The sequence below is a fragment of the Megachile rotundata genome, chromosome 16 (genome assembly GCF_050947335.1).
Source record: "Megachile rotundata isolate GNS110a chromosome 16, iyMegRotu1, whole genome shotgun sequence".
NCBI lineage: Eukaryota > Metazoa > Arthropoda > Insecta > Hymenoptera > Megachilidae > Megachile > Megachile rotundata.
Window position 1 is genome coordinate 12,773,994 of NC_134998.1, and position 17,879 is coordinate 12,791,872.

A 17,879-nucleotide genomic window follows, 5' to 3' on the forward strand; every position below is an offset into this window, starting at 1 on the left:
GCATCAAAATCGTACACATAATTTGCTTCAATTTATAATCTGTATTATTATTATTAGTTCTATTTATTAGATAATGTATATAATTGGTTTCCTTATCTGTGACTTCAAATGCTTAATAAAAAAAAAAACAAAAGATCCTTCATAATTCTTCTAATCTTTATTCCATCTGACGAATATTTTATTTAAAAAAATTATAATATAAAAGTATTCTGTTTACTTGACAGTTTACTATACATTATTTCCACGAATTCGCCTTATGTTTTGGCAAGAAATGAAATCCTTCAGGCACTTTTCCGAGCAATAATTCTCTGAAAAATAAAATTGCTTTTCAAAATAATTATTGTATTCAATGCCACCGATTAATGAAAATGTTCTTACGATAATTTAATCCAGTCTGCGCAATTTGAACTGGCCATAAGCGTCTCCATTTCATCCCGACCTCGATAAAACGGAGGTCTTTCGTTAATTCTTTGCGGTGGTCTTTCTAAGATACCTACAGGAACATACCTGAAGAAATACAGAATTATTTATTTATACGACAAATAAAATACTAGTAATATTTTATAATATAATAAACTTGCCTATGCAAGAAAGATATCCACTCCAACATAAACCTTCTTGTCGTTTCAACACCACGAGTATCTGAACCCCAATGTTCAAGACCATAATTGGCATATTTCTTTAAGATTTCAAACCTTTCATTACTTGATATATCTATCAATTTTCTTTCTTTTATTTCAGTAAATATCCACGGTTTTATTAATGCACCACGACCTATAGTAACACCACAGATAGTTTTATAAGTGTCCTGTACCCTTTTGTAATCGTCATACGATAAAATATCTCCATTTCCGAATACTGAAACAGGCTGTGCTGCCTTTGCACATTTTTCTATGTAGTCCCAATCGGCTAATTTCGTATACCTTTGTTCACGAGATCGTCCATGAACCTACATAAAAAAAAGCTCAATGATTAAAGTGTTCCAATGTATTTCATGATAATCATAGAACGTGAATTTGAACAAGTAATTAACTTACTCACAGTAATCATGGATACTCCCCATTCATTGAATTTTGGCATTAAATTATGAGCAATAGGTTTATCTATGTAAACACCTGTCCTAGTTTTTATAGTTAAAGGTATATTCATTACTAAATTAACAGATTTTACTACAGTTTCTAGGACATTTAATCGATTAAGCATTCCGCTACCTCCTCCTTGTCTATAAATTAAATCAATAGGACAACCCAGGTTCAAGTCTATGAAATCAATATCGATTTCTTGGTTTAGCAATTGTGCACATCTTGTTAACACACCTGGATTATTACCACAAAGTTGAACTCCAAAAATATCTTCTGATTCATGTCTTTTTACAAGCGCCCATTCATCATGAGCTCCCTTTAATATTCTTGGTGCTAAAGCCATTTCTCCACAAGTTATATCAGCTCCATACTCTTTACAAATTCTTCTAAAAGGTAAGTTACCAACAGTTGTCAAAGGACTTAACAGTATTTTATTTTTCCAGTCTATTTTCTTTTTTTCCGAATTTCTACATTTTATTAGATCATAGTCTTCAACAGGACCTATTTTTTGTATTGTATTATCTGTTTCAGGAATTTTGTCATTACATTCAACAGCAGAAATATGTGAATTAGAATCATTTGTTATTTCTGGTTTGATTTCTTCCGAGAGTTTTTGAATTTGTTCTACTTTTTCTAATTTTTTTCTAGATGGCTCATTCGCTTTAACAATCTTTTCTGCTTTGGAAAAATCATATTTGTGTTTTCTCAGTTGAGTTTGAATTTGTTTTGTTAAATGATTTTTTGTAGAAGGTGGTTTCTTCTTAAATTCCTCTTCCTTTTCCTTATCAACAATATTCAAACCATCTTCTGTCAAATGTTTGGAGCCCATTCTACATGCAGTGCCTCTTAAGCATCTGCCAGTAACATTAAACAAGAAGCATTCATCTCTAATATCACTTGGCTTTATTTTTAGATATTCAAATCTATCATGCAAAAATGTGCATCGTTTATTATCACATTTTTTCTCAGGTTCTCCTACAGCTTGATCTGCTATCCAAGGACATAAGTTCAGTTCACGTTGTGCCTTAAATGGAGGAGGTCTTGCTTTATTTTGACCTCTAAGTTTTTCTCTTTTATCATCGCTTTTTAATTTTTTTAATGGTGGTTCATGCAATACGGATGCATCTTCATCAGTATTAGTTGTATTAGGTGATACTTTTTCTTTATCAGTTTTTGTTAAACATTCTTCACTCAGAAGTCTTTTGTGATCTCCAATAATATAGCTGCAATAATGTAATTACAAATACATTAATGATGTCGCTTGTTATACTACTTAGAATTACTATGCGCAATTCAATCATGTAACAATTAATTAGCAATGATTTCATTATTTGAAAAACAATGAAATTCAGGAAATTAAATCGTGACAGGAAACCACGCGGTTCTCGCATTTTAAGGTTAGGAAATATAAAAATACAATAGATTATAATAATTTTCGAAAGACCAAATAACTGTAAGAAGTATAATAATATTCACTTACTCTTCTTTAATTAAACATACACCTTTTTGTTTATCTTCGCTATAATCGAATGAACAATCTTCGGTACATTTTTCACTGTACTCTGCCATCTTAAATGTTATAATGTATCGAAATGCAAGAGATCGATCATTAGTGACCTGTGCTAATCAAAATTTAAAAAAACGAAACATTGCATATTAATTGAATGTTGTGACAATGATAATATTTTAATTGTAAAATTTAAGGAAAATCCAAAATTTCAATTCAAATAATGTGTCCAACAGTGTCCAATGTTATATTAAAAAAGTCTTCAGCTTTCGATTATCGAAGTATATTTATAAGTTTGTTCAGTTAATATCATTATTATATTTTTCTGTTCGTTTACAGTCGCATCAGACTAAGTTCGTGATTAATAAATAATATTCAAGGTAAATGATTGTTGTACACAGAATGTTGAATACATTTATTATATAAGTTTTACATAACAAATGGAATATATATTTATTTACTACGTATAATATATTTAATTCTGGAGTACAGTAGCTACATAAAAGGTATTTGAAAATTTGAAGCGGAATAAATTTCAAAATTCTCTTGCATTTGTTCTTCATGGGAAGTATACTAACTTTTTTTATAGAATGTACTTATTAGAATGAAAATCGGTCATTTACATACTGCTTTACCTTTGGCCCCTGTTAGGTGTTAAAGCATGATTGAAAAACGTCACGAAGCAACTACAAATTTTCGATGATTCTACGCACTAATCCATGTGACTGACATTAAATATTGATTCTAAAGACTTCAAGATTAATAATTTTCTTCAAGAAGGAAGTGGAACTAATACTTTATATTGTCAACTTATTATCAACTATATCAGCGATATGATCGTTTACACGATCAAGGGCCGGCTCAAGCTGAATCCAAAGCGTGAATTATTTCATCAGATTATATTGCCACATACTCTGTCTTTCGAGATTCCCAGAAGTTTCACAATTCTAAGGAATCATATGTCGGAAACTTTTTGGGTTTTTCTAAACTTATTTCAAATCTGATACCTTCAGATTACGCTCACATCTTTGAAATCGGTCCGCAAATGTTCGCGTCGGCCCTGATACGGCTTCTCATAAGTTTACATCGGTACATAGTAACTGGTTATAATCTCTCAAAAACATAAAATCCAATGTCAGTGGTTCAAAATTTTACGTAAAGGTTGATAATTCTTATCATGTAATTGACCAATTAGAGATAGACAGAATTTAAAGAGGTTTTTAGAATGATGCGGAGAAAGCCCGGTGCGAGTGCATTCTTTACGTCTGTCTGTCTCCTTTGCACGTGTCTTCATTCTCGTACCACGGCTGCACGCTTTTTAACAAGAAACGTTCAGCAAGCTGAAATTCATTAACGACAGTTAAGAAGGGTCAGAGCCGCAAAGCGGTTCAACTGATCCGTCCTGGTGGAACGCGTCTATCAGTTGAATCAGTGAATAATATAGTGACACTGGATACCGGTAAGTTATCAAGGTATTCAACATCCTTGCAGGCATTACTTTTCGTTACTAATACATCATATTTTTATCAGATTTGCTATGTAATGAGTTGGTGACTCAAGTCACAAGACAGCAAGTACTAAATCCATGTGGTGTAAACACGTTGACACGTTCCGCCCGAACGTAATAAATCTACTATCTGCAAAACGGACCGTAGATGCAAACACGCAAATCTACCCTTTGGAATGTATACTTTTAAATAATATTCTTAGAATAAGAATTACTGAGTACTTTAAACAATTACCCTGGGCGGAAAGTGTTAGCTAAATGTTTATGTAGAAAAATTGCTGATAAAGAGTGTCACCAATTATACAGCTAAATAACTATGATTTATTATATTGAAATTCTAATATTAAGTAGCATGATGTTTGATAAGAATCAACAGATGATATTATAATTATCACACAATATATATATACATATTAATTATCAATTAATACCTAGGAAAGTTTATATATATTGTTCCAGTTTTAAGTATCATTGTTGTGATCTAGGACAACTTCATTATTAACAGTTATACCTGTTTTTCAATGTTATCAATAACTCCAAGGTTTGAATGTGATAAAAGTTGCAACAAGTTGCACTGCTAAAGTGTGTTCTTAATGGATTATGTTAGCAAATATGATTAAACGTATACTATAAAGATATCGAGCTTAATAGAGAAGAATAGATAAAGTAAATTGGGCTGTTTGTGTTCACTTCATATAATATCTATGAAACTGGATTTTATGTTTAACTTTACTTTTTAAATCTGGTAATAATTAACAATATTTTTTATTTTTAGCACAATAGTATGGAAAAAACACTGCAATGGGAAGATTACTTAGTTATAGCAGCTACCTTAGTCATAAGCATAGGTATTGGGATCTATTACAGATTCAGTGGTGGACGTCAAAAGACTATGGAGGTATGCATTTTAACAAACTTATTTTTATTTCTTGAGATTGCAAGATATTTACTGTTAAATTTTAGTGATACTGAGATTGTCTTTTTGATAGGAATATTTTATTGCAAGCAGATCAATGAGCATTGTTCCTGTAGGTGTTGCGCTTGTAGTTTCCTTTATGTCTGCCATAACATTATTAGGTGTTTCTGCAGAAAATTACACATATGGAACACAATTTGTAGTAATTAATATATCATATCTCATAGGAACTCCTCTTGTTTGTTATGGATTTTTACCAGTATTTTTTAAACTTCAAGCAACAAGCGCTTATGAGGTTTGTGCATTGAATTTAACTGAATGTATTAAGTATGTATTACATGGTTTATTTAAAACTTTCACTTTTATTTTTTCAGTATTTAGAGAAACGTTTTGGCTTAAAAGCTAGAACAATGGCCAGTTTTGTATATTGGCTTCAACTGCTTTTATACTCAGGTGTTGTACTTTATGCACCTGCTTTAGCATTAGAAGCAACGACAGGAATTTCTAAAAAAGGCAGTGTTATAATTATTGGTCTTGTTTGTGCCTTTTATTCGAGCATAGGAGGCATTAAAGCGGTCCTAATAACAGATGTGTTTCAAGGGTTGCTTATGTTTGTTAGTGTTTTTATTATTATTGTAACAGCAGCTGCTGAAGTTGGAGGTGTAGGCAAAATTTGGGAGATAGCACAAGAAGGACATAGAATTGAATTTGATAGGTACTATATTTATTATTGTAAACAAATTTAGATAAAAAAATATTTGTGTATATGTAGAGTGTATTAGATGTAAAAATTAATTGATAATATGTTTCTAGTATTTCTGTAGATCCCACAGTTCGACATACTTGGTGGTCACTGATCATTGGAGGTCTGTTTACATTTCTGTCACTATATGGTGTAAATCAAGTACAAGTGCAACGTTTGCTGACTGTGAAGTATGTATTACAAACTATAGAATATGAATTACATTATTGTTTTCCATCATATTTTCAGAGATATAAAAGCAGCCCAGAAAGCGCTTTGGTTAGCATGGCCAGTTTTATCAGTACTCTCAGTTACTACGTGTTTCTCAGGATTAGCAATATATAGTAAATATTATAACTGTGACCCAATGCTTCAGAAGAAGATCACATCTACTGATATGTTGATGCCATATTACGTTATGGACAATATGTCTGATAAACCAGGTTTACCTGGCCTTTTCATAGCAGGTAGAATTTGCAAATATTTTATGGCTTTACCTATGGCATGTAAATGAATACAATTACAAATGTTATACGATCCGTTCACGTATTTTTTTGCTTAGGTATCTTTAGTGCTGGTCTCAGCACTATCTCAGCGGCGTTAAATTCTTTGGCAGCAGTAACATTAGAAGATTATTTGAAACCAATATACAAAAAATGTTGTGCTAAGGAATTCTCAGTTACAACATCGACAACTTTAGCCAAGCTACTTGCTTTTATTTATGGACTTCTTTGTATTGTTTTAGCGTTTTTGGCACAGTATTTAGGCGGTGTTTTGCAGGTGCTTTTTCTAAACCAATACTTAATACTAATATAATTAGCATTAAGTATATGTAAAATTAAACTTTGTAATCCTTGCAGGCTGGCCTGACAATATTTGGTGTAGTGGGTGGTCCACTTTTAGGACTTTTCACTCTTGGTATGCTAACTGAAACAGCGAATGAAATCGGATCTGTTACAGGCGCTACTATATCCTTAGTATTATTATTCTGGATCGCTTTTGGTCAACCAAGACCAATTCCTCCAACTCTTCCGACGTCAGATATCGGCTGTACAAATACAACTGTTTTCCATTTAGATACTCAGTTTTCTCAGTAAGGGACAAACTCTTGCACATTAAAATGTTTCGTAACGTTGATGCTTCGTATCGTTGAAATATTATTGCCGTCATTGTTAAAATTATTTCTTTTTTTTATTTAGACCATCAGGCGATTCGTCTTATCTTTACTTATATCGGATCTCATATATGTGGTACAGTCCCCTTGGATTTGTGATAACGTTTGTCATAGGACTGTTCCTCAGTTTTTGTTTGAATCATATGCTCAAGAAGCCAAAAGTTGAGCTGGATCTCAACTTATACTTTCCCGTGGTGGCAAACCGTATACGCCGTAAACGACGAGAACCTTTAGAAACAAGCGAAGAGGAAGTATTAAAAGATAAAACCGCACAGAGGAAGTACATTTTTACTATTAACTCTACCCACGATACAGAGAATGTGGAGGATATTAACATTACCAAAGTTTAATGTAACTTTCTGTTAGCCGCTTCCTTTCTTCGTGCGTCATTCTATGTTTTAGACATTCCATGTTCATGGCTAAAACAATGTTTAAGTTATTGTAATTTTAAGCAATACCGGATGTTGTCTATAAAGTAACGTGTCTGAACTATTTTTTTTATCGGACATATGTACTGTAAGCACCGATGAAGCATCGAAAACTATTCTAGTTCGTAATATTGGTGCTCTTAATTCAATGGTACTTATATGCTACTTAACAAATATTTAGCAAAATGTCTTCCATTGGTTGCCTCAAAAACTGCCATTTTGTATTTTATCTGTATAAATTTAGATGGAATATGGGATACGTTTTATTATGGGCATGTTTATTTTTTATTGTATAATGCATGGGAATTTAGGTGAAAATTCTTAAATTTTAGATTTGTTTTACACGTCAGTGGTGATAATTATATTTTTTAAAAGTTAGCCAGTGAAACTGTGCTTTTGATAGGAATTTCATAAAAATGATATTTATATTTTTTTTTGTTAGCTAAGGATTAGAAATACTATTTACACTATATATTTTAGCAATGAAACGACGTACTAAAGTTTGCAATGGGAAGAAACGTAAATGAAGTTTCTTTGTACACGCTAACCTGTTTAAGTGCACTGCAAGCTATTATTGCATGGTGATAACAAAAGTACAATACTGTAGTAAAAAATAGAAAATTTTAATAGATCCTCTAAATAAAAATCACGTATTTTTGTCATATGATATTGTACAAAAAGAGAGGTATTACAAACAAAGATAATAATTTATAATTTCAAAACAGGATTTTTGAAATATATATTTATAACATATCTATTAGTTATTATATGTGATAAACGAAATACTTAATTGTCGTTCACTTTGTGAAGTGTAATAATATCGTTTACGACATCTACTTTAACTAAACTGTATAATACAACAAGAGTTAATAAAGCACTGTGTGGAACTGTATTAAGAATGCGAATTCCTTCTGATCTTTTTTTCATTGTCCTAAGGAAGAATAAAGTCACTACAATTAAGTGCAAGTTATAATAATTCATTATTAACTGCTTTGTCATCACAATGGAGATATTTATGACTTCCATTAGTATAAGGATAATTACTAGTTCTATCAGGTATTTAACTCTTCATTTACTTTCTTGTTCTTTAACTACATTTTTTAATGGTACTTGTATACATTTTCAGGAATTGATTTTATGAAATTTAATTGGTAAAAAGAAGCAATGAAGTAATAACTTCAAACTGTCCAGAGAAGATAAAGGACGGTCTAAGGCGGTTCAAAAGAAGTTTAATAAGTCCAGATCAAACTACTAGTGGCTAGTTGAAACCAGTTTCAATTTATCTGCAACTTGCGCTTCGATCGACACCGGGCTTTGTTTAATTATTTTTCTTGCGAAACGTAGTCGTCATTTTTCACGTCGTTTTGTCTAATGGCCAATTAATTTATTAAGAAATTCTACAAATGGTTTTTTTATCTATGACAAATATTCTTGGCATCCATGACTCTTTGTCAGTTTCAAGTTTTGGTACAGATGAAATTATACTATAATAGTTTCTGAAATGGTACAACGATGAAAACAATCATTATAGATTGATTGCAATCAAACTATTGTACATTATTATCAATCTAGTAGTATATTATATTCACCTCTGTTTCACGTGCTTCTGTTTATTTTTGTAGGACTCTCTCCCCTCCTCTCTACATCCTCTTTCTTATGGTATTTTTCACAATATAGAATATTTAGTTTAGTTTTGAAATTAACGGCTTCAATGCCACAGTATTGTGTAAGTGAAATTAAGCGAGAGTCGTAGAATAGTTTAATGATCCGAAAAATGTGATACGGAAAAGATCATATAGAGTATTTAATACGAAATTTGTTTTAACCGCGCGCGCGTGTGTGTGTAGTATTTGTATGTTCAGTGCATGGAATATATATATGTAAAGTTGTATTTTACTGATATTTGCACAAAAAATTGATGTGACAACAGCGTATGAAACATATTTTACACTGAAGGAAGCTGCTAAGGTAGCTCTAAAATGTTCAATAAACTTTTACTTAGATAGAATGTAAATATTTCCAAATTTTTTTTAATATAGAATCCATTAACTGATTTATAGTACAGTAACATTATTATTCAATGTTCCATTCATATGGTGACTCTTGAAGTTATAAAATTGAATTAAAAGTTAAGCTATTCCTTACAATCTTTCTTTTGGATTATTGCTCCATTAAATTGCAAGTATAGTGAGTCAGATATATCAGTTTAATTGCTTAAATTGTATATATACACCTTGAGTCCAAGAAAGGCAATAAAATGAGAAATGAAGAATCATCTTTGATTCATCTAGAAAAACCTATGATTCTTCAGTTGATACAACCAATATACAAAGAATACAGAGAACATGCTGTACATGATTATCAAGAATAATTTAATTTGTTTTTAAAAATTATATCTTGTTCTTGTATAAGATTAGTTCCTTCAATGCAATGGATGAGTTACTGAATATTTTAAATTTAAATATGTTGGTCAATATGAGGATCTTGAAAGAATGAGTTAAGTGAAACCATCAGGGACACAGAAGTTTAAGAAATGTGGTTTGTTTACAACCCTGTGGAGCAGTAACCGGTTGAATCCCGTTTCAACTGACGGTGGACATGGTTTTCAGGCCTATTTCAGTACATGAGACGATTTTTCATGTTCCAATCTTCTCCTAATAGAGCCACTAGTGGTAGTTTATCAGTCCTCTTTATCATAGAGAGTACTGTGATCTTAGCAATTGTTCTTGGTGCTTCTGCTGCTCCCAAAAAGTACATCTCTCGAATAAAAATCTATTTCTGCAAAACGATCAGGATGGAAAATATGAAAAATGTAAGTCTAAGATTAAGAAGAAAGCAAAGAAGATAAAATAATTTAAGTGCTAATATTCTTCTATATTACTCTTTCATCTGTTGACTTCTTTCCTATAGATATAATTATATTTCTTCTTTCTGCATGAAACTTCATAGTTTAATTTAGAATATTCTTCCCTGATTTATTTATTCTTTCTTCTTGGAATGGTCCTCTATTAAATGATTCCTTCATACTTCTTTGGAATTTCAGAAACATGTAATTGATGCTAACCGCGTTCAATAATGCAATTTAGTGTAAACTGTAATTCATATTCAGTGTTACCTGATATCCATTGTAATTATAAATTCAGAGACAGGAGGACAATCGCTTCATAATCAAACTGCGTCAAACACCAACGAGGATCAATTTCCAGTTATGTAATTTTCATTGTGTTTACCATGACTTTGAAGCTCTGGAATCTTATGCGACATTTTAATGAAAGGAATTTTTTTATACCCTCATCGTTAACCTTACATTTAAAGAAACTCGAGAAGTCTTAATTACTATTAGTAAAAAGAAAAAACAAGATTTTTAATAAAAATTTATTAAAAAATATGGAAGAAGTTTTAGTTTAAATTTCTGTCATAAACTGTAAAGTGGAACTATTAAATCAGAAACTGTAGAAGAGTCTAATTCTACTTAAAAGAATGCAAAGAGGCTTACAATACTAACGTGGATCGATTATGAACTCAGTAATTCTATTTGGGTCTAATTAAGTTATGCCCTAGTTAAGAGATCCTTCCAATTCAATCGTTCTCTTTTTTCTAATCTAAATTACCTTATTATGAGGGTTGCTACTCAATCACTGTTGAGATATTCAATACTAATTATTTAAACAGATCTAAATCTTTTCATTCAAGGATTAATGGTGGTACTCATTTAATCTTCTTTTCCACTCAATTTCCAATTGTTAATCAACTTTGAGTATTCCTTACTCTTATTCAAATAACTTGACATTAATTATACAAAAAGAAATTACCCAATGCCATCCTGTGTGAATATAAAAGAGAAAATTTAAAAAGAGACGATATAGATCACTTTCAATTATCGTAGTTTACTTATAATTATGGTTGTCGTTTCCATAAGAATATCCGGAATGGAAGAAACTTGTCGGTCTGGAAGGGGATGCTTCATATAAATGGGCACATGTGACAATTAAAACGACAGTCTGAAATCGTTCTGCGCTTAATTCGTCGGCTCCGTAGCAAACGAGACGCGTGAAGCCGACGACGTTTTCTTAATTAGTTAATCGCCCTCGAGTCGCTTCTTCTTTGCTTCATCAGCCCGAGCTGAGACGCTGAACGATCAGTGAATTCGTTTCAGCCTTTGTCCGACGCTGAAATCCGAGCATATATGCGTTACGTTAGGAAGACCAGCAGCAAAATCATTCAGCTGCAGTTTCGTACCTTTCTGCCAACTTTCTGTTGTCACTGAACCTCTCTTCTTTTCTTCTCTTGCGCTCCTGGATCTCTAGCTTCAACTTCAATTTCAGCCTGAGGTAAGAAATTTTATGACTTCAAAGAATACTTTCTTTGGGTGTCAATACTTTTTGTCTACACCTTTTTATGGCAATCTTGTTTAGAACTCATCATCTTGGTTTTCCTGAAAATCAGATTTTTAATACTTATTAACATAGAATTATTTTTAGAAATATAAATATTGAGAAACTTTCATCTCCACCATTTGAGCCTCTTATTTTCAAAGAGATTTTAAGATAGAATATTGCTGAAGAGGCAAAGATCTTAGAGATCCAATATCTTGAGAACTTGAAGAAGTTCTTGAAACTTAGAGAATGGGCCTTGAAATTGTTTAAGAAAATATGAAGTAAAAAGTACAACTTTCAACACTGCTCTTGGACAGATGATACCCATACAAAAATTTGTAACATGTAATTAATTCTGGGATACCAAACACAAAGTTGTCTAAAATCTTTCTTTCATTTAGAAGATAATTTAAATTAATTTATGTCAGGTGACAAAAAAATAAAAAATTGATCTGTTTCTTTGCTTGTTTGCTGAGGTTTAACATTCATTCCAATTCAATGAAACCGGTTTCAACTAGAAATGACCAGATTTAATGCTCGTGGAGGATCACTGATAGATGCAGTGTCAATAACGAAAATGCTTATGAAATTCATTATCGATTACAGCTTGTCTTTCAGTTCTTTGTATGTAAGGAAAGATCCGGTGTTTGAATGAAGTTGAAGTCACAGTGACACTTTATTCTTCTAGATTTTAATCTTCAGGTGAATTCCCATGAACTCTCTATGTTTTTTTCGACCTTCAAAATTATCACTTTGCCCTTCGTCACTTTGCCCTTGAAAGAAGGAATGTATTGAATATTCATTCGGTGTTACTTCATCGTGGCTCTAAACGAAACAAACAACGTGATTAACATTAAAATGATGTCTAGTTGTAGTTAGAGATTAGAAAGGCATTACCGTGCATTTCCAAATTTGTATGACTCTGAATTAACCGGTTCTATCCAGTGTCAACCAGATATTTTAATGATGATCGAAAGCTGGTGTTAATAGCCATAAAGATGACACAGGATAGTGCGTTACACTTTGCTTACGTAAGGTAGAAATAATCGACCAATAATTCAGATATGCACGTTGAATCAATTACGGCTTTATCTATACTCCAGTAAACACGCTAAGATAATTATCTTAAAATCTCACATTCTTCATCGATGAAATGAAGTTACAATTTTTTAAAAATTTGTTAAATAATTCATTCTTAACAATAACAGAAGGCAATACATTACTTAAAAGATCAAGATAATAAAATAAAGCAACATTGTACTCTCGTCTTTTTCAATCTGCAAGGTAATTGAGAAGAAAACCAATAACTCGATCGATCTCTGTACTTGGCATTCAGTATCCTTGAGCCGCATTCAACGATATTTGATCGAGTATCACCGATATATTTAAGATCGCGTAAAAGATCCAGATTGATTTCTGTACATCTTGATTTCAAATGCTTTTCATACCTGCGAAAATATTTTAAATTAATAAGACTATCAAAGAATTAATTCAAGAAGAAAATTATTAAGAGGCAATTTAATTTCTGTTCAAGCTCTCGAAAAATGCGGTCGCGTATTTTAGTGCTATTCGTTTTTCTGGCGGTATCTTCCGCGGAGCAACGGCCATCCGACGCAGAGGAAAAATGTTTGGAGGAGCACCCGATCTTCCTCCACTATTTTTCGTGGCCCGACTATATGGTACTCGCAGCGATGCTGTTGATCTCTTGCCTGATCGGTACCTTCTACGGTTTCTTCGCTAAGAAGCAGGAAACCAGTCAGGACTTTCTGCTAGGAGGATCTAGCATGGGGACATTTCCTATGGCGATGTCCCTGGCTGCCAGTTTTATAACGGCTATTGAGCTCCTTGGCAATCCTGCAGAGATGTACGCACAGGTATGTTAAAAATGTATTAATATCGAGGTCAACGTATTAATATTAACAGTTCTGAATGCTAACACCTTTTAAACCCAAGGAAGAAATGATTTAAATTAAACCTATCCTCGTTCTTCTATCTTTATATTATTTCTTCTTCGAAACATTTTTTCCAATGTCCATTGAAGTGATCAATGCATAAAAGTTTTCTTGAAACATGAAAGGGTACCCAATTCTGGATGACCTGTGTGGCCTTCATCCTCGTGGTGCCAATCACATCGTACCTTTACCTGCCCGTTTACATGAAGCTCAGACTAACATCGAGCTACGAGTATCTGAATCTTCGTTTCGATCGTCATTGCAGACTGCTCGCCAGTGGTCTATATATGTTGCAAATGATTCTGTATACATCCGTGGCTGTGTACGCGCCAGCGTTGGCTTTGAGTCATGGTAAGACTAGTAAAACTACTTGAAGCAATTAATCTGCGTACTCTTTAATTAACACCTCTTCTCTGCTTACAGTCACGGGTCTGAACACTTATATAGCTGTCACTCTAGTCTACGTAGTTTGTATCTTCTATGCCTCCCAGGTTGGTATTCTTCTTCCGAAGGTTCACACTTTTCTACCAGTTCTTCAGCTCTTTCTTCTGCTCTTAGGGAGGAATGAAGGCTGTCATAATGACAGACACCTTCCAGGCAGCGGTGCTGCTTGGATCCTTGTTTCTCATCGTTGGATACGGTATGTCTTGGGAAGGCGGTATCTCTTCGGTGTGGAAAGTGAACGAGGAATCTGGAAGAATGGAGTTCTTCAACGTCAACCCCAATCCAACGATTCGTCACAGTTTCTGGAGCGTTGTGGTCGGTGGGACTATTTACTGGACCACCATGTTCTGCAGTAATCAAGCATCCATCCAGAAGTACCTTAGCGTTGAGAGCATCGGTCAAGCAAGAACGTGAGCGTCCTAAAAAAAATTACTCTTTATAGTCTTTTCATTAAGTTTATATATATTTTCTTTTACAGAGCTTTATGGGTATCCGCTGCTGGCATGACTATAATATATACTGTTAATTTCTTGACTGGTATGGTACTCTACAGCACGTACAAAGACTGCGATCCTCTGTTGGCTAAGTACATAAGTGGCCAGGATCAGTTGCTGCCACTGTATGTAATGAACTTTATGGGAAGCCTCAAGGGTATGCCTGGCCTCTTCGTGGCTGGAATCTTTGCTGCCTCCTTGGGGTATGTTCATTTAATATCTGTTTAAAGGAAAACATAAAGTAACTTAATTTCTTTAATAGGACTGTGGCCAGTGCTTTGAACTCTTTAGCAGCAATTACCTGTGAAGACATATTTCAAGGCTTGTTTAAGATAGAGCTGCCAGCCAGGAAGGGAGCAGTTTATGCCAGGTGGATCAGTATCTTCTTTGGTGCACTTAGCTTTGCTCTGGTTTTTGTTGTAGAACGTCTTGGCAGTGTTCTGCAGGTACAATTGCATTTTGTTTTCTTCCTTTAACTTGTTCATTTTATCTTCTCATTGAATTGCTGTAAGAATTTATAAGAATTAGAAACTATATCTGAAACTATATCTTGATTGCTAATATCTATAATTGCAGGTTGCATTATCGTTCAACGGTATGGTTGGAGGCATTACCTTAGGATTATTCTCTTTGGGCATGTTCGTGCCATGGGCAAACGCCAAAGGAGCAATTTCAGGAGCCATCACCAGTTTGCTAATCGTCCTATGGATTGGACTAGGAGCTCAAATTGCCGTCTTCAATGGCCAAATCCATTTGGACAGTAAACCCGTATCTACTGCTGCCTGTCCTTGCATTAGCAATACCACAACCACTGTCCCAATTCATACAGATAATGATGACAATGAAGCCTTCTTTATGTACAAGGTAAAGATTTATAATAATAATAATTTTAAACAATCAGTTCTTCTTCTTCTTCCTCTTCATACTTTCTTCTCTCTGCTCAAAACACCTGTAAAGAATTAAGTCATTAGTTATACATACACAAATGTTATGTAATAGTAATATGTACTTAAATATTAATGACACTAATTTTCTTCCAGATCAGTTACTTATGGTACAGTGCAATTGGTTGCATTCTGACAATGTTGGTAGGCATATTGGTGAGCTTTGCTACAGGGTTTCAGAATCCAGCTGCTCTGGATCAGGATCTACTGAGTCCTCCAATAGCTTCTCTCTTCAGTATGCAGACAAAACCATGTGCCAACAATGTGCAAGGAATTACCAACTTTGCTCTGGAGTTGGATGACGAGAAATACCAAATTGAAAACACTAAAAGTCCAAAGTAGTTAACAAATGTTAAAACAGTCCTATAAGTATTTATTCAGTCTTTGTTGACTTCATAAAGATAAGTGTGAACTTGAATGAGGAGACCTTTAATGGGAAGAAATAGTTGATACTTAGCTACTGAATGGTTATCTAGTCAGTTTGGGAGGATTTATACTGACTGCACTAGAAACTGCTTCTTAGTTGCTTATAGAAGAAATCAGTGAGCTAAAATGAAGATGCCTGGTTTTAGTTTTTGAGAACTGAAGTAATGTTCATAATGTTCCATTTTATGAGAATGAAGTATGAGAAGAATGTCTTCTGAATTGTGAGAGGAAATTTAATCCCTGATGAATGAAACTCTTTGTACAAAAAGACAAACCAAAGCAACGAGATCTTTTACAACAGGTTCCTGAAGACTTACTGAATAGTTTGAAGAGTAAAATACAAAACTGTAAACAAAAGAGAAGAAAACTTTCAGTGAAAGTTTCAATGAAATTAAAAGAAGTAGATACTCAGAGAAGACTCCTTGTCAGGATGTGATTTGTAATGGCTTAGAATAATTTATTTATGGCACTATTTTATATGGTACTTATTTTATTTCGCGAATTTCAACCATTCCTGAGTAAGATTTTTCGAGGACGGTGCGAATCATTTGACATCACTACATATTTAACTACGAGTTTAGATGATTTCTGTTAAGAAGATTAGTGGTTAATTTATAAGTAAAAGTAACATCTTATTCATTAGGTTACTTTTAGTTTCGTAGCAACTTTTAAGTTACAATTCAATTGTAAATACTTATATTTTTATTCGCTTTTAGAAAGTATTTAAGAGTATCCTTTTTAATTCGAAAATCTAATCTCTGTCAGAGAGCAGATATGATTTTAACTTTAGATATATTTTTCCCGTTCGACGACGCTTTCGAACGATTTTTACGCTTCTTCGTTGCTCGACAAGCACACTTCCGTCCCGAGAAGCTTCTTCCACCTGAAACGTCAATGATTCGTTTAAGAATCTCCACTCAGCGACCCGTCGTCTTGGGAATGGATTTCTTCCTTATTCTTTTCTTATTTTCTTCATATTGTGAGGATGAAAAGTCACTCGTTTCATTTGACTGCGGATCTGTACTTTGTTTGTTCGTTCGCGTATTTAAGTGGCTGAGTAGAATACATAAGCGCTGATGTATTTTAACGTAAGCTTCTTCATTTCTACGTGTTTGTATAAATATTTGTACATAACAATGAGAAAATACAAGGAATAATTAAGTTTATTATATGCTTCTATCCTTTCATTTCTTCAGTTCCCAAATTTTCTTCTTCTAAACTTCTTTCTCTACTAAAAAAAAATGATAAAATTAATTAAATTACACAGAAAGTAAAATATGAAAGAAAAACAGAATAGAAGAAAACTGAAGAGACGCCTTTTAAGAGATTACTTTCTTCAGTACCATTATATCATTAGAGCTACTCGGCAAAAACAGCTGCCGACTCAGGTTAAATAGGGAAAAAAGTCAGCAACTGTCACTTCAATTGTAGAACAAAGAACGAATCTTAGTGATTGAACGGAGAGAGATAGGAGGAGCGATCCAAGTGCAACAAGGAGGCTCTGGGAACAGCGTTGGCGCAAGAGAGAGATAAACAGAGAGAGAAAGGACACGACAGTGAAAGTGGATCAATACGCCGTTAACGTTTTGCCAGGCAACGTGCGACTAGAGTTCTCCTTGAAGCTTGCTTTTTTGCTACTGAGCGGAGTAACATCGTTTATCAATCAGACCAGAACTGTCACCATCCTTCATTCTTTGTTATCTGACTATCATTATCCATTTCCATCATCAATGTTTTGTCCTGTTCTTACTGAACAAACCTCCACGTACAGATTCCCTGTTATCCCACTTGCCTGAAAAAGTTTATTTGCAATTAAACATGTTCAGCAATGATGCAGTGTCTTCAGTGAGATCAGTGTTGTTTAGCAAAATAACTTGTAACTGACAG

At 33.4% G+C, this 17,879-nt stretch overlaps 3 protein-coding genes and 1 long non-coding RNA gene across 11 annotated transcripts; 2 read left to right on the forward strand and 2 right to left on the reverse strand.

Annotated features, from left to right (window-relative positions):
• Positions 1–135: 135 nt before the first annotated feature.
• Dus3 (Dihydrouridine synthase 3) lies at positions 136–2,822 on the reverse strand. Its single transcript, XM_003701068.3, has 5 exons — positions 2,563–2,822; positions 1,042–2,305; positions 582–949; positions 379–507; positions 136–308 (listed from the first exon to the last, which is right to left on the reverse strand). The coding sequence occupies exons 1-5, from the start codon at positions 2,649–2,651 to the stop codon at positions 236–238; spliced, it is 1,923 nt and encodes a 640-aa protein (XP_003701116.1). The 5' UTR covers positions 2,652–2,822; the 3' UTR covers positions 136–235.
• A 1,407-nt stretch (positions 2,823–4,229) lies between these two features.
• LOC105661888 (putative sodium-dependent multivitamin transporter) lies at positions 4,230–8,248 on the forward strand. The gene is made up of 9 exons (XM_012280330.2): positions 4,230–4,274; positions 4,872–4,994; positions 5,086–5,307; positions 5,387–5,727; positions 5,826–5,945; positions 6,004–6,221; positions 6,317–6,534; positions 6,615–6,847; positions 6,954–8,248. The coding sequence occupies exons 1-9, from the start codon at positions 4,245–4,247 to the stop codon at positions 7,276–7,278; spliced, it is 1,830 nt and encodes a 609-aa protein (XP_012135720.1). The 5' UTR covers positions 4,230–4,244; the 3' UTR covers positions 7,279–8,248.
• On the reverse strand, positions 5,715–13,817 carry LOC105661887 (uncharacterized). Of its 8 annotated transcripts, none has more exons than XR_013040856.1 (7): positions 13,672–13,817; positions 12,630–13,586; positions 12,337–12,557; positions 10,472–11,791; positions 10,238–10,385; positions 9,908–10,134; positions 5,715–7,347 (listed from the first exon to the last, which is right to left on the reverse strand). It is a non-coding gene; the product is annotated as an uncharacterized LOC105661887 (long non-coding RNA). The 8 variants fall into 8 exon arrangements; XR_013040853.1 differs by having other exon boundaries at positions 11,870–12,557; XR_013040855.1 differs by having other exon boundaries at positions 10,472–11,525; positions 11,596–12,557.
• Positions 13,277–17,161, forward strand: LOC100879178 (sodium-coupled monocarboxylate transporter 1). The gene is made up of 8 exons (XM_012280328.2): positions 13,277–13,606; positions 13,810–14,035; positions 14,108–14,175; positions 14,243–14,538; positions 14,607–14,825; positions 14,885–15,068; positions 15,199–15,486; positions 15,663–17,161. The coding sequence occupies exons 1-8, from the start codon at positions 13,277–13,279 to the stop codon at positions 15,906–15,908; spliced, it is 1,857 nt and encodes a 618-aa protein (XP_012135718.1). The 3' UTR covers positions 15,909–17,161.
• The last annotated feature ends 718 nt before the right edge of the window (positions 17,162–17,879 follow it).

Excerpts from the sequence above, each read along its gene's own strand:
- Dus3 (XM_003701068.3), bottom strand. The coding sequence starts at position 2,651 with ATGGCAGAGTACAGTGAAAAATGTACCGAAGATTGTTCATTCGATTAT. Across the intron at positions 950-1,041 it reads GGGGAGTATCCATGATTACT|GTTCATGGACGATCTCGTGA; the intron begins GTGAGTAAGTTA and ends TTTTTTATGTAG. Across the intron at positions 508-581 it reads TGGATATCTTTCTTGCATAG|GTATGTTCCTGTAGGTATCT; the intron begins GCAAGTTTATTA and ends GTATTTCTTCAG.
- LOC105661888 (XM_012280330.2), top strand. The coding sequence starts at position 4,245 with ATGCAAACACGCAAATCTACCCTTTGGAAT. Across the intron at positions 5,728-5,825 it reads CATAGAATTGAATTTGATAG|TATTTCTGTAGATCCCACAG; the intron begins GTACTATATTTA and ends ATATGTTTCTAG. Across the intron at positions 5,946-6,003 it reads CAACGTTTGCTGACTGTGAA|AGATATAAAAGCAGCCCAGA; the intron begins GTATGTATTACA and ends TCATATTTTCAG.
- LOC100879178 (XM_012280328.2), top strand. The coding sequence starts at position 13,277 with ATGCGGTCGCGTATTTTAGTGCTATTCGTTTTTCTGGCGGTATCTTCC. Across the intron at positions 14,539-14,606 it reads AGCATCGGTCAAGCAAGAAC|AGCTTTATGGGTATCCGCTG; the intron begins GTGAGCGTCCTA and ends TTTCTTTTACAG. Across the intron at positions 14,826-14,884 it reads ATCTTTGCTGCCTCCTTGGG|GACTGTGGCCAGTGCTTTGA; the intron begins GTATGTTCATTT and ends TTTCTTTAATAG.